The sequence below is a fragment of the Pseudorasbora parva genome, chromosome 15, assembly GCF_024679245.1.
Source record: "Pseudorasbora parva isolate DD20220531a chromosome 15, ASM2467924v1, whole genome shotgun sequence".
In the NCBI taxonomy this organism is placed as follows: Eukaryota; Metazoa; Chordata; class Actinopteri; order Cypriniformes; family Gobionidae; genus Pseudorasbora; species Pseudorasbora parva.
In genome coordinates this window covers 17,132,277-17,156,220 of record NC_090186.1, presented here as the reverse complement: position 1 = coordinate 17,156,220, position 23,944 = coordinate 17,132,277, and the positions used below count along the sequence as shown (strand labels likewise).

At 39.2% G+C, this 23,944-nt stretch overlaps 2 protein-coding genes across 3 annotated transcripts in view; both read right to left on the bottom strand.

Moving 5' to 3' along the window:
• Positions 1 to 343: 343 nt before the first annotated feature.
• gjd2b (gap junction protein delta 2b) lies at positions 344 to 4,213 on the bottom strand. 2 transcript variants are annotated; one of them, XM_067418542.1, is made up of 2 exons: positions 3,658 to 4,213; positions 344 to 2,604 (listed from the first exon to the last, which is right to left on the bottom strand). In XM_067418542.1, the coding sequence occupies exons 1-2, from the start codon at positions 3,726 to 3,728 to the stop codon at positions 1,761 to 1,763; spliced, it is 915 nt and encodes a 304-aa protein (XP_067274643.1). In that variant the 5' UTR covers positions 3,729 to 4,213; the 3' UTR covers positions 344 to 1,760. The 2 variants fall into 2 exon arrangements, with proteins under 2 accessions (XP_067274643.1, XP_067274644.1); XM_067418543.1 differs by lacking the exon at positions 3,658 to 4,213 and adding an exon at positions 3,284 to 3,638.
• Positions 4,214 to 5,602: 1,389 nt separating this feature from the next.
• The window catches only part of actc2 (actin, alpha, cardiac muscle 2), a 59,533-nt gene continuing 41,191 nt past the window's right edge, over positions 5,603 to 23,944 (bottom strand). Inside the window, exons 7-8 of the mRNA XM_067417236.1 lie at positions 6,038 to 6,219; positions 5,603 to 5,952 (exon numbers count right to left, since the gene is read on the bottom strand). Coding sequence (XP_067273337.1) covers positions 5,809 to 5,952; positions 6,038 to 6,219 — 326 coding nt within the window. The 3' untranslated portion in view covers positions 5,603 to 5,808. The remainder of the gene's footprint in view (positions 5,953 to 6,037; positions 6,220 to 23,944) is intronic.

Genomic DNA, 23,944 nt, shown 5'->3' with positions numbered 1-23,944 from the left:
CAGACCTCTGCTGTATATAGCGATGTTGTATGCAGGGCACCGGACCGGGAGGAAGCTGCTGTCATTGTGTCAGCATGACTGAAGCTGGACAGGTAGAATTATGGTGCCCGGATCAAATTTAAGCACTGTGATGCTGAACCAGTCAAAAGAAAAAAAGAAAAGAAAAAAAAAATACACGCAAGCATTTCAACCGACAGGAAGTTGATTTATGGGGAAGATGACAGGGACGTCGGTCCTTTAGGATAATGGCACTTTTTGCTGGTGCATTAGACTAAAATTCCGAATTACTCCGCAAAATCATAAAGCAATGCAAATCACACAGATTTTTAGTCATGAATTCGGTCATTTATTATAAGATTTTTTTTCTTCATCTCACATAGTTGCTAACATCATTTGTTTGAGAAATAGAAGCACCAGGGGAAATTAATCTCAACCCCTTATTCACTGATTTCTGATCAACTGTGTTTTCTATGTACTTTAAATGTAATATCGTACTTATTATGAATGCAAAATATGTATGGATAGTTTCTTTTTTCCACTCTTCCATTCCCCAACATCTCACATTAAAGGGATAGGACATCCTTTAAAGCAGTCCGCACAAAGAGTTTGTGGAATTCATATCTCACTATAAGGATTACAATATACTATAATATGTATATATCTATGTACATATATGGCACTTGAATACATAAAAGCAATATATCTTTTTCACACAAATGAAAGCAATGGGCGCTTTGGTGTAATAAATAAATAAATAAATAAATAAATAAATAAATACAAAAGATAGACAGTTAAGCGTTATGCAGCATTGGCCAGTTCACTGGTTACCGATCTGCAAGTCAGCTTAAATATAATGGAACGATAACTTACGTTAAGGTCAGTGGTGCAAGCACAGGCAACCAAATCATTAAAGATGCCAATCTATCTAAGCCAAAAGAGAGATATGATTTATATAGTGCGGATAAACATATGTGAACTGCGGTCTAACTAGTTGCGGTGAGTTAAACTGAAACTATCATATGTGCAATCTAAAACCAGAATGGTGAATACAATATAATAAAACAAAAGACCTTCACAGCACGATTCGGGTTTGTTTTGGCTTCTTTAAATCCATATTTAGTGCAAAACATATTTCGGGTTCAGCTGATCATGTGAACGAAGAAATAAATGAATGTTGAAAACATCATCATAAGCTTTCCATTCTGACCTATAAAAAAGTTGCATCAGTGCCTTTCAGTAACTGATAAGGAACAAACGTTTGGTCCGTTTGCTCTGTTTGTCCATAACAGACAAATAAAATCCATCTACCCCACCATGAAACAGGTGAGATGAAGAGTTCACAATAACGTTTCTTGGATATAATCGAATGCAGAGGCTCTTCAGTTTTTGCACATTTTAGATGCCATAGGGAGCCAAAAAATGTGTCATCATTTACTTACCCTGATGTCGTTCTGTGAAACACAAAAGAGTATATTTTGAAAAAAACATAATGAAAATGAATGGTCCAATGTTGTTGATTTTCATTGCATGGGCAAAGCATTCTTCAAAACATCTTCTTTTGTGTTCCACAGAAAAAAAGGAAGTCATAATTGTTTGGAACGACATGAGGGTGAGTAAATGAGGACAGAATGTTCCTTGTCGGGTTGGGTAGAGGCTCCAAGACTTGAAACGGGTGTTTCAAACATCCAAAACGTGCAACCTTGGGTCTTCCTGGACCTGGATTGAGCACCACTGCTCTGCTGAACTACATAAAGAGAGCATTAGACGTAGGCAGAGTCACTCGACTGGGTGCGGCCGAAATTGGGCATGCTCATCCGCGGCAAGTCCTTGTTTCTGATCTCATATATGGACTTCCTCCTGGCCTGCACCCCCCTCACCGCCGTTTTGATTTTCCTCCAGCCCAGGTGATTGAGTTCGGCCAGGTTGAGCACCACGCAAATCCCACTGACCGCAAACATGAAGACGAGGAACACGGTTTTCTCCGTGGGTCTCGAAACGTAGCATTCGACGTCTTTGATGCAAGGGTACCGGTCGCACTCGTACACGGCGGGCACGTTGAATCCGTACAAGAAGTACTGCCCCACCAAGAAGCCGATCTCCAGCGCGTTCCTGAAAACCACCTGAATGATGTAAAACCTTGAGATGCCCTCTTGTCTTCTCATTTTAGATTTGGTAGTTCTCATGGCCGAACTGGGGATCTCTTTCACTTCCAAACAGTCCGGCTCGGATTCTTTGGTGGAGTTTTCGGTGTTCTGGAGAACTCCGTTCACGATGGTGTTCTTGATCTTTTTGCTGTCGTCTCGTCTCATCGAATCAGGATCTTTGTCGAGGGACAGGTAGACCATGGAGTATCTCCGCTCCTTCTGTTTGGCCGACTGATGCACAGAGTACGTGATGAAGCACAGACTGGGGGTGCATACCATGATGATCTGGAACACCCAGTATCTGATGTGAGATATAGGGAACGCTTTGTCATAGCAAGCTTGGTTACAGCCCGGCTGTAAAGTGTTGCACACGAACATGGACTGCTCATCATCGTACACGGTCTCTCCTACAATTGCCACGATTAAAATCCGGAAGATCACCACTACTGTCAGTAGGATCCTAAAGACAAGGAAAGAAACATTTAAAGTTCATAGTGTAACTGCTTCAAGGCAAAACCGGCAAAAAGGCAAAAAAAACCTAAAAAAAATGCTGTTTACTATTAAAAACTGGCAGTCCTAAACATATTTTATGAACAGATAATGTTACTGATATGCTGATATCTGCTTTTTTTTTTTTTTTTTTTTCAATAACCAAATTTGTAAAATGCTTTGTTCTTTGCATACAGCTCTGGAAAAAAAATGAAGAGACCACTTAACATTGATTTCTTTTTTTTTTCCAGAGCTGTATACTGATATCTAGTACACATTGTTAAACATTTCAGTACATTTCATTAAATGGAAACAAACAGTTCGCATTCAGCATATAGTGTACATTTACCCACACATCATCAAGCCACTGAAATGAGATATGTACAATAACCAAATAACATAAAATGTAACATAAAACACTCTGAATGTACATGACGGATTAGGAAAAAAAGAAGAAACATATTGTAATGCAAAATAAGCAAATGTGATTTCTGGGAATGTCCTTCCAAACATTGGTTATCGTGTCGACAGATTGTCACCGTTAAAAACATCACTTTTATAGTACAATTATTAGTATTTTATAGTAAAATGACATGTAACGTCTATTAAATCCACCATTGTTTTTTATTGTACATAATATGGTAACTTACAGTTAACCAGTTAACAGGTTTTTACTGTATCGTTTTACATTCATTGGCTGTGCAGATTGATGCGGGGAGCTGTCCGGTGCTGAAACTCTCTCCATAGGCAAACGCGCGCTTCCAGCCAGGGCGCGCACAACATTTCTTTGAAAGCAAATAAGATCTGACACGGAACAGTAATCTCACCGATGGCACAAAAGCTTCGTTTTTGTTAGTTTTTTTCAAAATGTGCACTAACAACAGCAACAAAAGCTTTCTTGGGACACATTTGCACTGTGCATATTAAGTTCCAGTGGCCATTACTCAATAGGGTCACTGCGTAATGACCTTTTTTTGTTTTAACGTACTAAGCAATAAATCAACATTTTCCACTTTTCCCTCACCTCCCGATCATAGTAGAGTGCTGTTGGACAGCCGCCTCCAGGAGACGCTCGAGAATTGTCCATTCCCCCATGGCTGTTCATTCGGAGGCGATATAACACAGTGAACCTTTTAAAATCAAACGCGAGCTACTGTTCCGCGTCTATCGCTCTAAAGGCGAGTGTAGTGTCGGGCGAATGCATTGATTAGTCGCTGCTGTCCACCTTGTCGTCCACGCCTCGCTCCGGAGCGCGCGCTCGTCTGAGGTCCCGATTAGTCTAAAGCCCTCCTATTTTCCCTCTCGCGAGCAGGACGATAGGTCGCTCTGAGCCTAAACGGAGGGGAGTATAATGTTTGGCTCGTGCTAATCCCGCTTTAAGTAGACTGCCCACTCCTCCTCCCCCCTGCGTCACGCGCAGACAGGTTGTTTGGGAGAAATCAGAACAGCAGGATTTCTCCGTTTCATTATTCTCCGAATATGCCAGAGAGGCACTGATTAATCCGTAATAAAATCATTGGTGATAAACTCAAATCACTGGGGATGTCTCTCTCCGGCGACACACACACACTAGCGTGACAGGATGGGAGTCCGAAGCAGATTAGAGTTTAGTGAGCGCGCGCGCGCGATAATAAACAGGGCGCGAATCGCGGCGGGTAATTATAAGGATTGAAACCGCGCAAAGAAAGAAAGTCAAAAGGTAAGTAGAGGTTTCCGCGCGCGCTTTACATAGCGATTTATAAAACATGACAGCATTGTAATTATAAATCACTTTATTATACATGTATTTACATATCACAAAAGAACTTTAAAGGGTGTTTTGATGACGTTTAGCTAGAGGCGCCAAATCAGTGTGGCGCGAGACCTTTGAAAATGTGATGACGCGTTTTAACGGTCATCAATATCGAAAATAGTAAAGATCGTTTTTTTTTTGTTTTTTTTATTTTTATGCATGAACATTTATAACACTAATACTTTGTATTATATTACTTTTGCACCTAATTACAAAAAACAAGTTACCACTGCACGAGGGTGTTTCTAATACAGTCTATAAGAGTGATGGTAAAACTAACATATTTCTGTCTTTTCACTGCCGTTATTAATCTCAGTTTATTTTGTCCCTCATTTTGAAATGTGGAATTAACCATTGTGGAGGTTTCTTTTGCTATTTGAGCAAATGGGCACACACAAATATATATTTACTGTTCTCTCATTCATCGATATAAAAAGTTAACCCAACTGATGACTTGTACGCTTCTAAGAAACCTAGGAGTTTAAAAATGTCTATTACTTTATACTTTACTTATTTAAACAAATATTTAAATTTAAATTAGTCGACTGCCCTTAAACTGTCTTTTTACACACACTGTTTATAAATGTATAAATGGCAATACTGCAAAACACAATCTTTTTTTTCTTTCTTTTTTGTTGTAACAGCTGATTGATTCGGTTAATCTGAACTTTTCACATCCCAGTTCCTAACCCTCACTTGCACCCTCCTGCAGGTGATGAAGGGTGATCAAACATCTATTTGTGGCAATACCTGTGGTGAACTTGCAGTGGTGAGTAATCGCTTTAGGACTACCCACAAGGATGGAGAGATAAAAAACAATTCATGACAACATGGGATATCCCTCCTAGAATTTAACTAGAGTTGAGGCTGCAAAACTCAACACTGCAAGCGATGTTTGCATATATATTTATAGTGTATAGGTAAGATAAAAATAAATATTCTCATAAGCCTGAAGAGGGCATCTTGACAAAGAGCTGCGTTCTCTGATCTCACTTTGTCTCCTAGAGTGCAGCAGCTATTTTTATACTGGGTGCTAATTGAAGTCGCAAATATGAATCCATCACAGCTAGCTTTTATGCAGTCCTGTATTTGCTGCATCAACCAACAATGCACGTCTTGTAGTACATTAATTCAAAATCCTGCAGAAGAAAGATTTCTTCACAAATTTCCTGGTCTTGTTTATTTAAAAACCAATAAATATTCACATACAAATGTTGTTCTGAACCAGTAAAGAACTACAAACAAATTGCACTTTGGTGTAAACATACTGTACAAGGAAAAATAAAGGCAAAATCTGCCTGCATGCGTAACAGGCGGAGGTAATGTTGAGGATTTCTGTTCTTTGCATTCATAATCGGCAGTGTAATATGGGTATCCTGACGCTTAGAAGCACTTCCTGTGGACGATGGATGGGCCAGCCTCGTCGTATTCCTGCTTGCTGATCCACATTTGCTGAAAGGTGGACAGGGAAGCCAGAATGGAGCCACCGATCCAGACGGAGTACTTGCGCTCAGGGGGAGCGATGATCTGTGAGCAAGAAGACACGCGATGATTATAAACCAGACGTCGATAAATAAGACCGGAAAGCTGAATGACCGAATAAATATTCTACCTTGATCTTCATGGTGCTGGGGGCCAGAGCAGTGATCTCCTTCTGCATACGATCAGCGATACCTGGGTACATGGTGGTGCCACCAGACAGGACGTTGTTGGCATACAAGTCCTTACGGATGTCGATGTCACACTTCATGATGCTGTTGTAGGTGGTCTCATGGATACCAGCAGACTCCATACCTGTAGTAGGCAAAAGAAGCAGTGAAAACCTTTATTTCCTTTACTGAAATAAAGCTAAACATAAAACTAAGATATTAGTAAATCTTTGGATGTGACTACACGACAATGATAGCCTGATGTGGTCATACTCAATTCTAGTCATAACAATTCTAGTCAGAATAATTCTAGTCAGAATATGAGTCTGATACTTCTCCATTGGGCTGTGATTATGGGGGGTGTTTCAACCGAACCAGGAAAGACATCAATTAGATAGAGCTAAAACCAATCAGAGCAACGAAGCGACACATGACGTTAGTTGTCAAATGTCAACAGAGCTCATCTGCACTGTGTGGCCAAGTCCGCGTTTTTTTTCCCGCGGGTTGTTTTCCATGTCCGCTTGTTGAAGCGACTATTATGTGATATATAGACCCATGAATGTGAATTTTAGCAGGCAACCTTGCCAAAATAACACACATTTTAATCCCCAAACACATTTTTGTTCCGGAGAACCCCTCCGAGAAGCTATTGTTTATGGAAAGTAGTTGGCACGTTTTGTTGTAAAAACTTGGCAACCCTGTCTGCAGGTATGCTGGACTAAACGATCTTTGCCGGTGTTGTAAAAAAAAGATTTTAAGGATACACAGAGTACTTACCGACATGATCATCATATCAGAGAGAAAAAGTGAAGGTCAATGCATATACAAACAAGCTCTCCATTTAGGATTTGAGCAAATATAATCCAAGCCCCTTTGATGTGGTTTACTGTATATCATCTGTCCATCATCGTCTAAAGCCCGCCCTGATGATTTCATTGGTCTGAACAGTTTCTGCTCGGGTATAATTACTCCTCTATGGATCGAGTCCAGACCGAACCACCCGAGCTCAAATGTTGTGGGCGGGGCTAAGTTTGGTTGGCATCTAGGCTATGATGTACTAAAAGCGGAAACGTTTTTCCCTTTGTTTTTTCTGTGTACAAGGTTATCAAAATGTTCCCTGAAAGCAACTAAAAACACTGCATTATTCTACCAGGCCAGTAGTTAGCAATGTCCACTTTGTACGAACACGGAATACTAGGGCTGGGTATTGACACAAATTTCACAATTCAAAAATTCTATTCACAAGCTTTCGATTCTAATATCAATTATTTTGGATGTACTGTATATCGGATACAGCACATGCACATTTTTTTGCGACAAAAAAAACAACCTCTCAACTAATGCTGAAACTATACATGGGTGTCAGTTGGTACTACATTACTATAACATTGAAGGTTAAAACTAACGTATTTGTATACAAACACTTAAATTGCACTCAAGATATACGATTACATAATCATATTTCAATTCCAATCTGTTCTTTTGAAATATAAACATTTAAATGGTGGCTTTCATAAAAACTTTACTGATTTAATCTAACATGCATTAAATATTGAAGAACATAAAAAATTATATTGAATATGTAATGGGTGCATACATTTATCAAAATTCTCCTCTCTTGAGGTCGTTTTTCTAGCTGACTAACGAGTTTATGGTCACTCGATATGTTTTTTTTCTGAGGTAAATGTGATGTGACATTGTTTCCATGCTGTTTTATTGCCGTCTTTGCAGTTACATGTGACGTGAAACATATTTCGGTAAGTTCTTTCTTTTTTTCATCTTAAGGTATTTTTTAACATGTACATTCATGTTTATTTAGCACTGTAACTGCTATTAAAGAGGATGAGATGATCAGTTCACGTGGGTTGACAGTTCACAGGTTCTACTGCGATCTGCCACGGCACACTAGTTTCAAAACGGTATTTATTTCGTTATAAAATGGATGTCATTTGAAATCTGAGACTTTGTTTCATATTGAAAGTAACAAAGCTTTTTGCATTTATTGGATAGGAGGTGTGCTACATTAATTTTCTGCTCATTCATGAACTGAAAAGAGGATAGACTCATCGATTCTTGGGATTTAAGAATCTATATCGGTTTTTAAAAATGAGAATTGATTAAAATCGAGAAATCTGTAAAACTTTACAATACAGGTGCACTAATATGCATTAATTCATGCTTAACTAATGCACAGATTATCACGACTTTATGTATGACTCATTAAGAACCATTTATTAATGATTACTGTATCAGAAACTAATGAAGATTCTATATGATTCTTAAATTAAGTAATCATTAAATTGTTATTAATTAAGTATTTATTCACTAATAACATATTATATTAACTAATAGTGTAAATTCATATGTAAAATATAGCTGCAAGCAGCCATTATCGGGGCCAAGCGCAAAGAAGAAGACAAGACATGCCAGCATGGCTGGAAGTCTCAAGCCAACTGCAACAATGAGCCATTAAGGACCTATTAAGTTGATTTTAGGCAAAATAGCAGTCAAATTTTAAATACAGTCAATAATAATGGTTTAATGGTTTATCACTTTCGACCAATAGGTGTCACTGTTACGAAACTGATGTGGTTTAGTCAGATTGAGATGACAATGACACATGCAAAGTTTGGTGTCAATATGTCAAAGCATTGCAGAGATACAGCCTCAAGAGTCATTTTTGCATCATGGCTCAACTCTGTTGCAGTGGTATATGAAAACTGTTTTGTCTATCAATCCGAAATCCATAACTATTTGTCAGCATGGTCTGAAGACGATACGGATCAATTTTGGTGAAAATCGGACAAACGGTCTAGGATGAGTTTGAAAAAGTAGATTTTTAACAAATAACAAGATGGAGCACAGATATGTTTGCAAAATATGGCAAAATTGGTATCTATCTTCTCGGCATGAGCCAATGAATGTATTATGACCAGTCTCATTACAATAGGCTAATTTAATCAAAAGTTATTAGCATTTTTGTACATTTTATTACAACTTTTGACCACAAGGTGGCGCTACCCCGAAACTTTTTGAGTATCTTCAGGACATGGAGCGGAAGACACATACCGAGTTTTGTAACGATACGCTAATGCATTCGTAAATTATAGCATTAGCATTTTAAACCATAATACTGCATTGAAGTCAATGGGAATTTCATGTTTTGTTTTATTATAGCGCCACCAAGAGGCACAATCCCACCAATTTTTTTATGTGTCCTCATAGTGAGCCCATACATATGTGTGTCAAGTTTGGTGAAAATATCTCATTTTGTTTTGGAGTTATAGACATTTATATGAAAAAACACGTAAAAAATGACTGACACCTGACTTTGATTGGATTTTACTACCCCTTACTATCAATATTTTGAGATTTGGGCATTAGCGTATAGCTATCGACCTATGTTTCCGAACTTCTGAGGCTGGTTTCGTCTCGATCGGACTAGCGGTTTCGAAGATATCAGCAAATGTTTTTTAAGCACTAAATTACAACTCTGCGCAAACCATATGCCGAAACCTGGCAAGTCTGGTATCGTTGGAGTCGGCAAGGATTCAGGAGACCAAAAAACACACTCCCATCAAAATATGTCAACCACACCCAAAGTTATAAGCGTTTGAAAAAAAAAATTCTCCACTAGGTGGCGCTGTTTCGAAACTTCTCAGGCTACTTCAGGGCATCGTGGTGATGACCCATACCAAGTTTCATAACAATCTGTTCATGCGTTCATAAAATACAGCATTTTTGCACATAATTCAAAATGGCCGACATCCAAAATGGCCGACATGGTAAAATTGGATATCAGTCGACTCGGCATGACGCCCTGAATCTAATGAGACCAATTTTATGATTTTTGGATAAACGGTTCAGAAGTTATAAGCCAAAATAGGCATTTTTCGTATCTCCGGACAGGTAGGTGGCGCTGCGCCGAAACGCTGCATGTTGCTTCAAGTCATGCTTGTGATGACATGTACCAAGGTTGGTTTGAATACGATAAAGCGTTGCGGAGATATAGCCTTTAGTGTGTTTTTGCAACCTCCACGTAAAATTTGTTTGTGCGTTTATTGAAAACGATTGGACGAATCAACTTGAATTCCATAACTTTTTGTCAACATGCTCTGAAGATGATCTGTTTCAATTTTCGTGAAAATCGGAGCAACGGCCTAGGAGGAGTTCGAAAAAGTAGTTTTTTCAGAAAATTCAAAATGGCGGGAAAATTTGCATACCGGAAAATGACATCATAGGGTGAAATCGAATCGGCTTGAGCCAAGGAATCCGATGAAAAAAGAATTTTGTTTCTAGCCCTTAGGGGTCAAAAGTTATAAGCATAAATATGAGTGAAACTTTGGACAGGTGGTGGCGCTAGAGGGATTGAGTTAGAGGCACCAAATTTGCTATAGTGACAGCTCAGACTGGCCTCTATGAGTGTGCCAAATTTCACAACTTTTTACCATACGGTTCTATGGGCTGCCAGAGACTCCTATGGCGGAAAAAGAAGAAGAAGAAGAAGAAGCAGAATAATAAATATAGCTGCAAGCAGCCATTATCGGGGCCAAGTGCAAAGAAGAAGACAAGACATGCCAGCATGGCTGGAAGTCTCAAGCCAACTGCAACAATGAGCCATTAAGGACCTATTAAGTTGATTTTAGGCAAAATAGCAGTCAAATTTTAAATACAGTCAATAATAATGGTTTAATGGTTTATCACTTTCGACCAATAGGTATCACTGTTACGAAACTGATGTGGTTTAGTCAGATTGAGATGACAATGACACATGCAAAGTTTGGTGTCAATATGTCAAAGCATTGCAGAGATACAGCCTCAAGAGTAATTTTTGCATCATGGCTCAACTCTGTTGCAGTGGTATATGAAAACTGTTTTGTCTATCAATCCGAAATCCATAACTATTTGTCAGCATGGTCTGAAGACGATACGGATCAATTTTGGTGAAAATCGGACAAACGGTCTAGGATGAGTTTGAAAAAGTAGGTTTTTAACAAATAACAAGACGGAGGACAGATAGGTTTGCAAAATATGGCACAATTGGTATCCATGTTCTCGGCATGAGCCATTGACTGTATTATGACCAGTTTCATTACAATGGGTTAATTTAATCAAAAGTTATTCGCATTTCTGTACATTTTATTACAACTTTTGACCACAAGGTGGCGCTACCCCGAAACTTTTTGAGTATCTTCAGGACATGGAGCGGAAGACACATACCGAGTTTTGTAACGATACGCTAATGCATTCTTAAATTATAGCATTAGCATTTTAAACCATAATACTGCATTGAAGTCAATGGGAATTTCATGTTTTGTTTTATTATAGCGCCACCAAGAGGCACAATCCCACCAATTTTTTTATGTGTCCTCATAGTGAGCCCATACATATGTGTGTCAAGTTTGGTGAAAATATCTCATTTTGTTTTGGAGTTATAGACATTTATATGAAAAAACACGTAAAAAAGGACTGACACCTGACTTTGATTGGATTTTACTACCCCTTACTATCAATATTTTGAGATTTGGGCATTAGCGTATAGCTATCGACCTATGTTTCCGAACTTCTGAGGCTGGTTTCGTCTCGATCGGACTAGCGGTTTCGAAGATATCAGCAAATGTTTTTTAAGCACTAAATTACAACTCTGCGCAAACCATATGCCGAAACCTGGCAAGTCTGGTATCGTTGGAGTCGGCAAGGATTCAGGAGACCAAAAAACACACTCCCATCAAAATATGTCAACCACACCCAAAGTTATAAGCGTTTGGAAAAAAAAATTCTCCACTAGGTGGCGCTGTTTCGAAACTTCTCAGGCTACTTCAGGGCATCGTGGTGATGACCCATACCAAGTTTCATAACAATCTGTTCATGCGTTCATAAAATACAGCATTTTTGCACATAATTCAAAATGGCCGACATCCAAAATGGCCGACATGGTAAAATTGGATATCAGTCGACTCGGCATGACGCCCTGAATCTAATGAGACCAATTTTATGATTTTTGGATAAACGGTTCAGAAGTTATAAGCCAAAATAGGCATTTTTCGTATCTCCGGACAGGTAGGTGGCGCTGCGCCGAAACGCTGCATGTTGCTTCAAGTCATGCTTGTGATGACATGTACCAAGGTTGGTTTGAATACGATAAAGCGTTGCGGAGATATAGCCTTTAGTGTGTTTTTGCAACCTCCACGTAAAATTTGTTTGTGCGTTTATTGAAAACGATTGGACGAATCAACTTGAATTCCATAACTTTTTGTCAACATGCTCTGAAGATGATCTGTTTCAATTTTCGTGAAAATCGGAGCAACGGCCTAGGAGGAGTTCGAAAAAGTAGGTTTTTCAGAAAATTCAAAATGGCGGGAAAATTTGCATACCGGAAAATGACATCATAGGGTGAAATCGAATCGGCTTGAGCCAAGGAATCCGATGAAAAAAGAATTTTGTTTCTAGCCCTTAGGGGTCAAAAGTTATAAGCATAAATATGAGTGAAACTTTGGACAGGTGGTGGCGCTAGAGGGATTGAGTTAGAGGCACCAAATTTGCTATAGTGACAGCTCAGACTGGCCTCTATGAGTGTGCCAAATTTCACAACTTTTTACCATACGGTTCTATGGGCTGCCAGAGACTCCTATGGCGGAAGAAGAAGAAGAAGAAGAAGCAGAATAATAATAGGAACACTAACGATTTCAATAGGTGCCTCCGCACCTTCGGTGCTTGGCCCCTAACAAGCAGCCATTATCGGGGCCAAGCGCAAAGAAGAAGACAAGACATGCCAGCATGGCTGGAAGTCTCAAGCCAACTGCAACAATGAGCCATTAAGGACCTATTAAGTTGATTTTAGGCAAAATAGCAGTCAAATTTTAAATACAGTCAATAATAATGGTTTAATGGTTTATCACTTTCGACCAATAGGTGTCACTGTTACGAAACTGATGTGGTTTAGTCAGATTGAGATGACAATGACACATGCAAAGTTTGGTGTCAATATGTCAAAGCATTGCAGAGATACAGCCTCAAGAGTAATTTTTGCATCATGGCTCAACTCTGTTGCAGTGGTATATGAAAACTGTTTTGTCTATCAATCCGAAATCCATAAGTATTTGTCAGCATGGTCTGAAGACGATACGGATCAATTTTGGTGAAAATCGGACAAACGGTCTAGGATGAGTTTGAAAAAGTAGATTTTTAACAAATAACAAGATGGAGCACAGATATGTTTGCAAAATATGGCAAAATTGGTATCTATCTTCTCGGCATGAGCCAATGAATGTATTATGACCAGTCTCATTACAATAGGCTAATTTAATCAAAAGTTATTAGCATTTTTGTACATTTTATTACAACTTTTGACCACAAGGTGGCGCTGCCCCGAAACTTTTTGAATATCTTCGGGACATAGAGCGGAAGACACATACCGAGTTTTGTAACGATACACTAGTGCATTCTTAAATTATAGCATTAGCATTTTAAACCGTAATACTGCATTGAAGTCAATGGGAATTTCATGTTTTGTTTTATTATAGCGCCACCAAGAGGCACAATCCCACCAATTTTTTTATGTGTCCTCGTAGTGAGCCCATACATATGTGTGTCCAGTTTGGTGAAAATATTTCATTTTGTTTTGGAGTTATAGAAATTTATATGAAAAAACACGTAAAAAATGACTGACACCTGACTTTGATTGGATTTTACTACCCCTTACTATCAATATTTTGAGATTTGGGCATTAGCGTATAGCTATCGACCTATGTTTCCGAACTTCTGAGGCTGGTTTCGTCTCGATCGGACTAGCGGTTTCGAAGATATCAGCAAATGTTTTTTAAGCACTAAATTACAACTCTGCGCAAACCATATGCCGAAACCTGGCAAGTCTGGTATCGTTGGAGTCGGCAAGGATTCAGGAGACCAAAAAACACACTCCCATCAAAATATGTCAACCACACCCAAAGTTATAAGCGTTTGAAAAAAAAAATTCTCCACTAGGTGGCGCTGTTTCGAAACTTCTCAGGCTACTTCAGGGCATCGTGGTGATGACCCATACCAAGTTTCATAACAATCTGTTCATGCGTTCATAAAATACAGCATTTTTGCACATAATTCAAAATGGCCGACATCCAAAATGGCCGACATGGTAAAATTGGATATCAGTCGACTCGGCATGACGCCCTGAATCTAATGAGACCAATTTTATGATTTTTGGATAAACGGTTCAGAAGTTATAAGCCAAAATAGGCATTTTTCGTATCTCCGGACAGGTAGGTGGCGCTGCGCCGAAACGCTGCATGTTGCTTCAAGTCATGCTTGTGATGACATGTACCAAGGTTGGTTTGAATACGATAAAGCGTTGCGGAGATATAGCCTTTAGTGTGTTTTTGCAACCTCCACGTAAAATTTGTTTGTGCGTTTATTGAAAACGATTGGACGAATCAACTTGAATTCCATAACTTTTTGTCAACATGCTCTGAAGATGATCTGTTTCAATTTTCGTGAAAATCGGAGCAACGGCCTAGGAGGAGTTCGAAAAAGTAGGTTTTTCAGAAAATTCAAAATGGCGGGAAAATTTGCATACCGGAAAATGACATCATAGGGTGAAATCGAATCGGCTTGAGCCAAGGAATCCGATGAAAAAAGAATTTTGTTTCTAGCCCTTAGGGGTCAAAAGTTATAAGCATAAATATGAGTGAAACTTTGGACAGGTGGTGGCGCTAGAGGGATTGAGTTAGAGGCACCAAATTTGCTATAGTGACAGCTCAGACTGGCCTCTATGAGTGTGCCAAATTTCACAACTTTTTACCATACGGTTCTATGGGCTGCCAGAGACTCCTATGGCGGAAGAAGAAGAAGAAGAAGCAGAAATATAGCTGCAAGCAGCCATTATCGGGGCCAAGCGCAAAGAAGAAGACAAGACATGCCAGCATGGCTGGAAGTCTCAAGCCAACTGCAACAATGAGCCATTAAGGACCTATTAAGTTGATTTTAGGCAAAATAGCAGTCAAATTTTAAATACAGTCAATAATAATGGTTTAATGGTTTATCACTTTCGACCAATAGGTGTCACTGTTACGAAACTGATGTGGTTTAGTCAGATTGAGATGACAATGACACATGCAAAGTTTGGTGTCAATATGTCAAAGCATTGCAGAGATACAGCCTCAAGAGTAATTTTTGCATCATGGCTCAACTCTGTTGCAGTGGTATATGAAAACTGTTTTGTCTATCAATCCGAAATCCATAACTATTTGTCAGCATGGTCTGAAGACGATACGGATCAATTTTGGTGAAAATCGGACAAACGGTCTAGGATGAGTTTGAAAAAGTAGATTTTTAACAAATAACAAGATGGAGCACAGATATGTTTGCAAAATATGGCAAAATTGGTATCTATCTTCTCGGCATGAGCCAATGAATGTATTATGACCAGTTTCATTACAATGGGTTAATTTAATCAAAAGTTATTAGCATTTCTGTACATTTTATTACAACTTTTGACCACAAGGTGGCGCTGCCCCGAAACGTTTTGAATATCTTCGGGACATAGAGCGGAAGACACATACCGAGTTTTGTAATGATACACTAGTGCATTCTTAAATTATAGCATTAGCATTTTAAACCGTAATACTGCATTGAAGTCAATGGGAATTTCATGTTTTGTTTTATTATAGCGCCACCAAGAGGCACAATCCCACCAATTTTTTTATGTGTCCTCGTAGTGAGCCCATACATATGTGTGTCAAGTTTGGTGAAAATATTTCATTTTGTTTTGGAGTTATAGACATTTATATGAAAAAACACGTAAAAAAATGACTGACACCTGACTTTGATTGGATTTTACTACCCCTTACTATCAATATTTTGAGATTTGGGCATTAGCGTATAGCTATCGACCTATGTTTCCGAACTTCTGAGGCTGGTTTCGTCTCGATCGGACTAGCGGTTTCGAAGATATCAGCAAATGTTTTTTAAGCACTAAATTACAACTCTGCGCAAACCATATGCCGAAACCTGGCAAGTCTGGTATCGTTGGAGTCGGCAAGGATTCAGGAGACCAAAAAACACACTCCCATCAAAATATGTCAACCACACCCAAAGTTATAAGCGTTTGAAAAAAAAAATTCTCCACTAGGTGGCGCTGTTTCGAAACTTCTCAGGCTACTTCAGGGCATCGTGGTGATGACCCATACCAAGTTTCATAACAATCTGTTCATGCGTTCATAAAATACAGCATTTTTGCACATAATTCAAAATGGCCGACATCCAAAATGGCCGACATGGTAAAATTGGATATCAGTCGACTCGGCATGACGCCCTGAATCTAATGAGACCAATTTTATGATTTTTGGATAAACGGTTCAGAAGTTATAAGCCAAAATAGGCATTTTTCGTATCTCCGGACAGGTAGGTGGCGCTGCGCCGAAACGCTGCATGTTGCTTCAAGTCATGCTTGTGATGACATGTACCAAGGTTGGTTTGAATACGATAAAGCGTTGCGGAGATATAGCCTTTAGTGTGTTTTTGCAACCTCCATGTAAAATTTGTTTGTGCGTTTATTGAAAACGATTGGACGAATCAACTTGAATTCCATAACTTTTTGTCAACATGCTCTGAAGATGATCTGTTTCAATTTTCGTGAAAATCGGAGCAACGGCCTAGGAGGAGTTCGAAAAAGTAGGTTTTTCAGAAAATTCAAAATGGCGGGAAAATTTGCATACCGGAAAATGACATCATAGGGTGAAATCGAATCGGCTTGAGCCAAGGAATCCGATGAAAAAAGAATTTTGTTTCTAGCCCTTAGGGGTCAAAAGTTATAAGCATAAATATGAGTGAAACTTTGGACAGGTGGTGGCGCTAGAGGGATTGAGTTAGAGGCACCAAATTTGCTATAGTGACAGCTCAGACTGGCCTCTATGAGTGTGCCAAATTTCACAACTTTTTACCATACGGTTCTATGGGCTGCCAGAGACTCCTATGGCGGAAGAAGAAGAAGCAGAATAATAAATATAGCTGCAAGCAGCCATTATCGGGGCCAAGCGCAAAGAAGAAGACAAGACATGCCAGCATGGCTGGAAGTCTCAAGCCAACTGCAACAATGAGCCATTAAGGACCTATTAAGTTGATTTTAGGCAAAATAGCAGTCAAATTTTAAATACAGTCAATAATAATGGTTTAATGGTTTATCACTTTCGACCAATAGGTGTCACTGTTACGAAACTGATGTGGTTTAGTCAGATTGAGATGACAATGACACATGCAAAGTTTGGTGTCAATATGTCAAAGCATTGCAGAGATACAGCCTCAAGAGTAATTTTTGCATCATGGCTCAACTCTGTTGCAGTGGTATATGAAAACTGTTTTGTCTATCAATCCGAAATCCATAAGTATTTGTCAGCATGGTCTGAAGACGATACGGATCAATTTTGGTGAAAATCGGACAAACGGTCTAGGATGAGTTTGAAAAAGTAGATTTTTAACAAATAACAAGATGGAGCACAGATATGTTTGCAAAATATGGCAAAATTGGTATCTATCTTCTCGGCATGAGCCAATGAATGTATTATGACCAGTCTCATTACAATAGGCTAATTTAATCAAAAGTTATTAGCATTTTTGTACATTTTATTACAACTTTTGACCACAAGGTGGCGCTGCCCCGAAACTTTTTGAATATCTTCGGGACATAGAGCGGAAGACACATACCGAGTTTTGTAATGATACACTAGTGCATTCTTAAATTATAGCATTAGCATTTTAAACCGTAATACTGCATTGAAGTCAATGGGAATTTCATGTTTTGTTTTATTATAGCGCCACCAAGAGGCACAATCCCACCAATTTTTTTATGTGTCCTCGTAGTGAGCCCATACATATGTGTGTCAAGTTTGGTGAAAATATTTCATTTTGTTTTGGAGTTATAGACATTTATATGAAAAAACACGTAAAAAATGACTGACACCTGACTTTGATTGGATTTTACTACCCCTTACTATCAATATTTTGAGATTTGGGCATTAGCGTATAGCTATCGACCTATGTTTCCGAACTTCTGAGGCTGGTTTCGTCTCGATCGGACTAGCGGTTTCGAAGATATCAGCAAATGTTTTTTAAGCACTAAATTACAACTCTGCGCAAACCATATGCCGAAACCTGGCAAGTCTGGTATCGTTGGAGTCGGCAAGGATTCAGGAGACCAAAAAACACACTCCCATCAAAATATGTCAACCACACCCAAAGTTATAAGCGTTTGAAAAAAAAAATTCTCCACTAGGTGGCGCTGTTTCGAAACTTCTCAGGCTACTTCAGGGCATCGTGGTGATGACCCATACCAAGTTTCATAACAATCTGTTCATGCGTTCATAAAATACAGCATTTTTGCACATAATTCAAAATGGCCGACATCCAAAATGGCCGACATGGTAAAATTGGATATCAGTCGACTCGGCATGACGCCCTGAATCTAATGAGACCAATTTTATGATTTTTGGATAAACGGTTCAGAAGTTATAAGCCAAAATAGGCATTTTTCGTATCTCCGGACAGGTAGGTGGCGCTGCGCCGAAACGCTGCATGTTGCTTCAAGTCATGCTTGTGATGACATGTACCAAGGTTGGTTTGAATACGATAAAGCGTTGCGGAGATATAGCCTTTAGTGTGTTTTTGCAACCTCCACGTAAAATTTGTTTGTGCGTTTATTGAAAACGATTGGACGAATCAACTTGAATTCCATAACTTTTTGTCAACATGCTCTGAAGATGATCTGTTTCAATTTTCGTGAAAATCGGAGCAACGGCCTAGGAGGAGTTCGAAAAAGTAGGTTTTTCAGAAAATTCAAAATGGCGGGAAAATTTGCATACCGGAAAATGACATCATAGGGTGAAATCGAATCGGCTTGAGCCAAGGAATCCGATGAAAAAAGAATTTTGTTTCTAGCCCTTAGGGGTCAAAAGTTATAAGCATAAATATGAGTGAAACTTTGGACAGGTGGTGGCGCTAGAGGGATTGAGTTAGAGGCACCAAATTTGCTATAGTGACAGCTCAGACTGGCCTCTATGAGTGTGCCAAATTTCACAACTTTTTACCATACGGTTCTATGGGCTGCCAGAGACTCCTATGGCGGAAAAAGAAGAAGAAGCAGAATAATAATAGGAACACTAACGATTTCAATAGGTGCCTCCGCACCTTCGGTGCTTGGCCCCTAAATAGGAACACTAACGATTTCAATAGGTGCCTCCGCACCTTCGGTGCTTGGCCCCTAACAAGCAGCCATTATCGGGGCCAAGCGCAAAGAAGAAGACAAGACATGCCAGCATGGCTGGAAGTCTCAAGCCAACTGCAACAATGAGCCATTAAGGACCTATTAAGTTGATTTTAGGCAAAATAGCAGTCAAATTTTAAATACAGTCAATAATAATGGTTTAATGGTTTATCACTTTCGACCAATAGGTGTCACTGTTACGAAACTGATGTGGTTTAGTCAGATTGAGATGACAATGACACATGCAAAGTTTGGTGTCAATATGTCAAAGCATTGCAGAGATACAGCCTCAAGAGTAATTTTTGCATCATGGCTCAACTCTGTTGCAGTGGTATATGAAAACTGTTTTGTCTATCAATCCGAAATCCATAACTATTTGTCAGCATGGTCTGAAGACGATACGGATCAATTTTGGTGAAAATCGGACAAACGGTCTAGGATGAGTTTGAAAAAGTAGATTTTTAACAAATAACAAGATGGAGCACAGATATGTTTGCAAAATATGGCAAAATTGGTATCTATCTTCTCGGCATGAGCCAATGAATGTATTATGACCAGTCTCATTACAATAGGCTAATTTAATCAAAAGTTATTAGCATTTTTGTACATTTTATTACAACTTTTGACCACAAGGTGGCGCTGCCCCGAAACTTTTTGAATATGTTCGGGACATAGAGCGGAAGACACATACCGAGTTTTGTAATGATACACTAGTGCATTCTTAAATTATAGCATTAGCATTTTAAACCGTAATACTGCATTGAAGTCAATGGGAATTTCATGTTTTGTTTTATTATAGCGCCACCAAGAGGCACAATCCCACCAATTTTTTTATGTGTCCTCGTAGTGAGCCCATACATATGTGTGTCAAGTTTGGTGAAAATATTTCATTTTGTTTTGGAGTTATAGACATTTATATGAAAAAACACGTAAAAAATGACTGACACCTGACTTTGATTGGATTTTACTACCCCTTACTATCAATATTTTGAGATTTGGGCATTAGCGTATAGCTATCGACCTATGTTTCCGAACTTCTGAGGCTGGTTTCGTCTCGATCGGACTAGCGGTTTCGAAGATATCAGCAAATGTTTTTTAAGCACTAAATTACAACTCTGCGCAAACCATATGCCGAAACCTGGCAAGTCTGGTATCGTTGGAGTCGGCAAGGATTCAGGAGACCAAAAAACACACTCCCATCAAAATATGTCAACCACACCCAAAGTTATAAGCGTTTGAAAAAAAAAATTCTCCACTAGGTGGCGCTGTTTCGAAACTTCTCAGGCTACTTCAGGGCATCGTGGTGATGACCCATACCAAGTTTCATAACAATCTGTTCATGCGTTCATAAAATACAGCATTTTTGCACATAATTCAAAATGGCCGACATCCAAAATGGCCGACATGGTAAAATTGGATATCAGTCGACTCGGCATGACGCCCTGAATCTAATGAGACCAATTTTATGATTTTTGGATAAACGGTTCAGAAGTTATAAGCCAAAATAGGCATTTTTCGTATCTCCGGACAGGTAGGTGGCGCTGCGCCGAAACGCTGCATGTTGCTTCAAGTCATGCTTGTGATGACATGTACCAAGGTTGGTTTGAATACGATAAAGCGTTGCGGAGATATAGCCTTTAGTGTGTTTTTGCAACCTCCACGTAAAATTTGTTTGTGCGTTTATTGAAAACGATTGGACGAATCAACTTGAATTCCATAACTTTTTGTCAACATGCTCTGAAGATGATCTGTTTCAATTTTCGTGAAAATCGGAGCAACGGCCTAGGAGGAGTTCGAAAAAGTAGGTTTTTCAGAAAATTCAAAATGGCGGGAAAATTTGCATACCGGAAAATGACATCATAGGGTGAAATCGAATCGGCTTGAGCCAAGGAATCCGATGAAAAAAGAATTTTGTTTCTAGCCCTTAGGGGTCAAAAGTTATAAGCATAAATATGAGTGAAACTTTGGACAGGTGGTGGCGCTAGAGGGATTGAGTTAGAGGCACCAAATTTGCTATAGTGACAGCTCAGACTGGCCTCTATGAGTGTGCCAAATTTCACAACTTTTTACCATACGGTTCTATGGGCTGCCAGAGACTCCTATGGCGGAAGAAAAAGAAGAAGAAGAAGAAGCAGAATAATAATAATAGGAACACTAACGATTTCAATAGGTGCCTCCGCACCTTCGGTGCTTGGCCCCTAAATATAGCTGCAAGCAGCCATTATCGGGGCCAAGCGCAAAGAAGAAGACAAGACATGCCAGCATGGCTGGAAGTCTCAAGCCAACTGCAACAATGAGCCATTAAGGACCTATTAAGTTGATTTTAGGCAAAATAGCAGTCAAATTTTAAATACAGTCAATAATAATGGTTTAATGGTTTATCACTTTCGACCAATAGGTGTCACTGTTACGAAACTGATGTGGTTTAGTCAGATTGAGATGACAATGACACATGCAAAGTTTGGTGTCAATATGTCAAAGCATTGCAGAGATACAGCCTCAAGAGTCATTTTTGCATCATGGCTCAACTCTGTTGCAGTGGTATATGAAAACTGTTTTGTCTATCAACATGAAATCCATAACTATTTGTCAGCATGGTCTGAAGACGATACGGTTCAATTTTGGTGAAAATCGGACAAACGGTCTAGGATGAGTTTGAAAAAGTAGGTTTTTAACAAATAACAAGACGGAGGACAGATAGGTTTGCAAAATATGGCACAATTGGTATCCATGTTCTCGGCATGAGCCATTGACTGTATTATGACCAGTTTCATTACAATGGGTTAATTTAATCAAAAGTTATTCGCATTTCTGTACATTTTATTACAACTTTTGACCACAAGGTGGCGCTGCCCCGAAACTTTTTGAGTATCTTCGGGACATGGAGCGGAAGACACATACCGAGTTTTGTAACGATACGCTAGTGCATTCGTAAATTATAGCATTAGCATTTTAAACCGTAATACTGCATTGAAGTCAATGGGAATTTCATGTTTTGTTTTATTATAGCGCCACCAAGAGGCACAATCCCACCAATTTTTTTATGTGTCCTCGTAGTGAGCCCATACATATGTGTGTCAAGTTTGGTGAAAATATTTCATTTTGTTTTGGAGTTATAGACATTTATATGAAAAAACACGTAAAAAAGGACTGACACCTGACTTTGATTGGATTTTACTACCCCTTACTATCAATATTTTGAGATTTGGGCATTAGCGTATAGCTATCGACCTATGTTTCCGAACTTCTGAGGCTGGTTTCGTCTCGATCGGACTAGCGGTTTCGAAGATATCAGCAAATGTTTTTTAAGCACTAAATTACAACTCTGCGCAAACCATATGCCGAAACCTGGCAAGTCTGGTATCGTTGGAGTCGGCAAGGATTCAGGAGACCAAAAAACACACTCCCATCAAAATATGTCAACCACACCCAAAGTTATAAGCGTTTGAAAAAAAAAATTCTCCACTAGGTGGCGCTGTTTCGAAACTTCTCAGGCTACTTCAGGGCATCGTGGTGATGACCCATACCAAGTTTCATAACAATCTGTTCATGCGTTCATAAAATACAGCATTTTTGCACATAATTCAAAATGGCCGACATCCAAAATGGCCGACATGGTAAAATTGGATATCAGTCGACTCGGCATGACGCCCTGAATCTAATGAGACCAATTTTATGATTTTTGGATAAACGGTTCAGAAGTTATAAGCCAAAATAGGCATTTTTCGTATCTCCGGACAGGTAGGTGGCGCTGCGCCGAAACGCTGCATGTTGCTTCAAGTCATGCTTGTGATGACATGTACCAAGGTTGGTTTGAATACGATAAAGCGTTGCGGAGATATAGCCTTTAGTGTGTTTTTGCAACCTCCACGTAAAATTTGTTTGTGCGTTTATTGAAAACGATTGGACGAATCAACTTGAATTCCATAACTTTTTGTCAACATGCTCTGAAGATGATCTGTTTCAATTTTCGTGAAAATCGGAGCAACGGCCTAGGAGGAGTTCGAAAAAGTAGGTTTTTCAGAAAATTCAAAATGGCGGGAAAATTTGCATACCGGAAAATGACATCATAGGGTGAAATCGAATCGGCTTGAGCCAAGGAATCCGATGAAAAAAGAATTTTGTTTCTAGCCCTTAGGGGTCAAAAGTTATAAGCATAAATATGAGTGAAACTTTGGACAGGTGGTGGCGCTAGAGGGATTGAGTTAGAGGCACCAAATTTGCTATAGTGACAGCTCAGACTGGCCTCTATGAGTGTGCCAAATTTCACAACTTTTTACCATACGGTTCTATGGGCTGCCAGAGACTCCTATGGCGGAAGAAGCAGAATAATAAATATAGCTGCAAGCAGCCATTATCGGGGCCAAGCGCAAAGAAGAAGACAAGACATGCCAGCATGGCTGGAAGTCTCAAGCCAACTGCAACAATGAGCCATTAAGGACCTATTAAGTTGATTTTAGGCAAAATAGCAGTCAAATTTTAAATACAGTCAATAATAATGGTTTAATGGTTTATCACTTTCGACCAATAGGTGTCACTGTTACGAAACTGATGTGGTTTAGTCAGATTGAGATGACAATGACACATGCAAAGTTTGGTGTCAATATGTCAAAGCATTGCA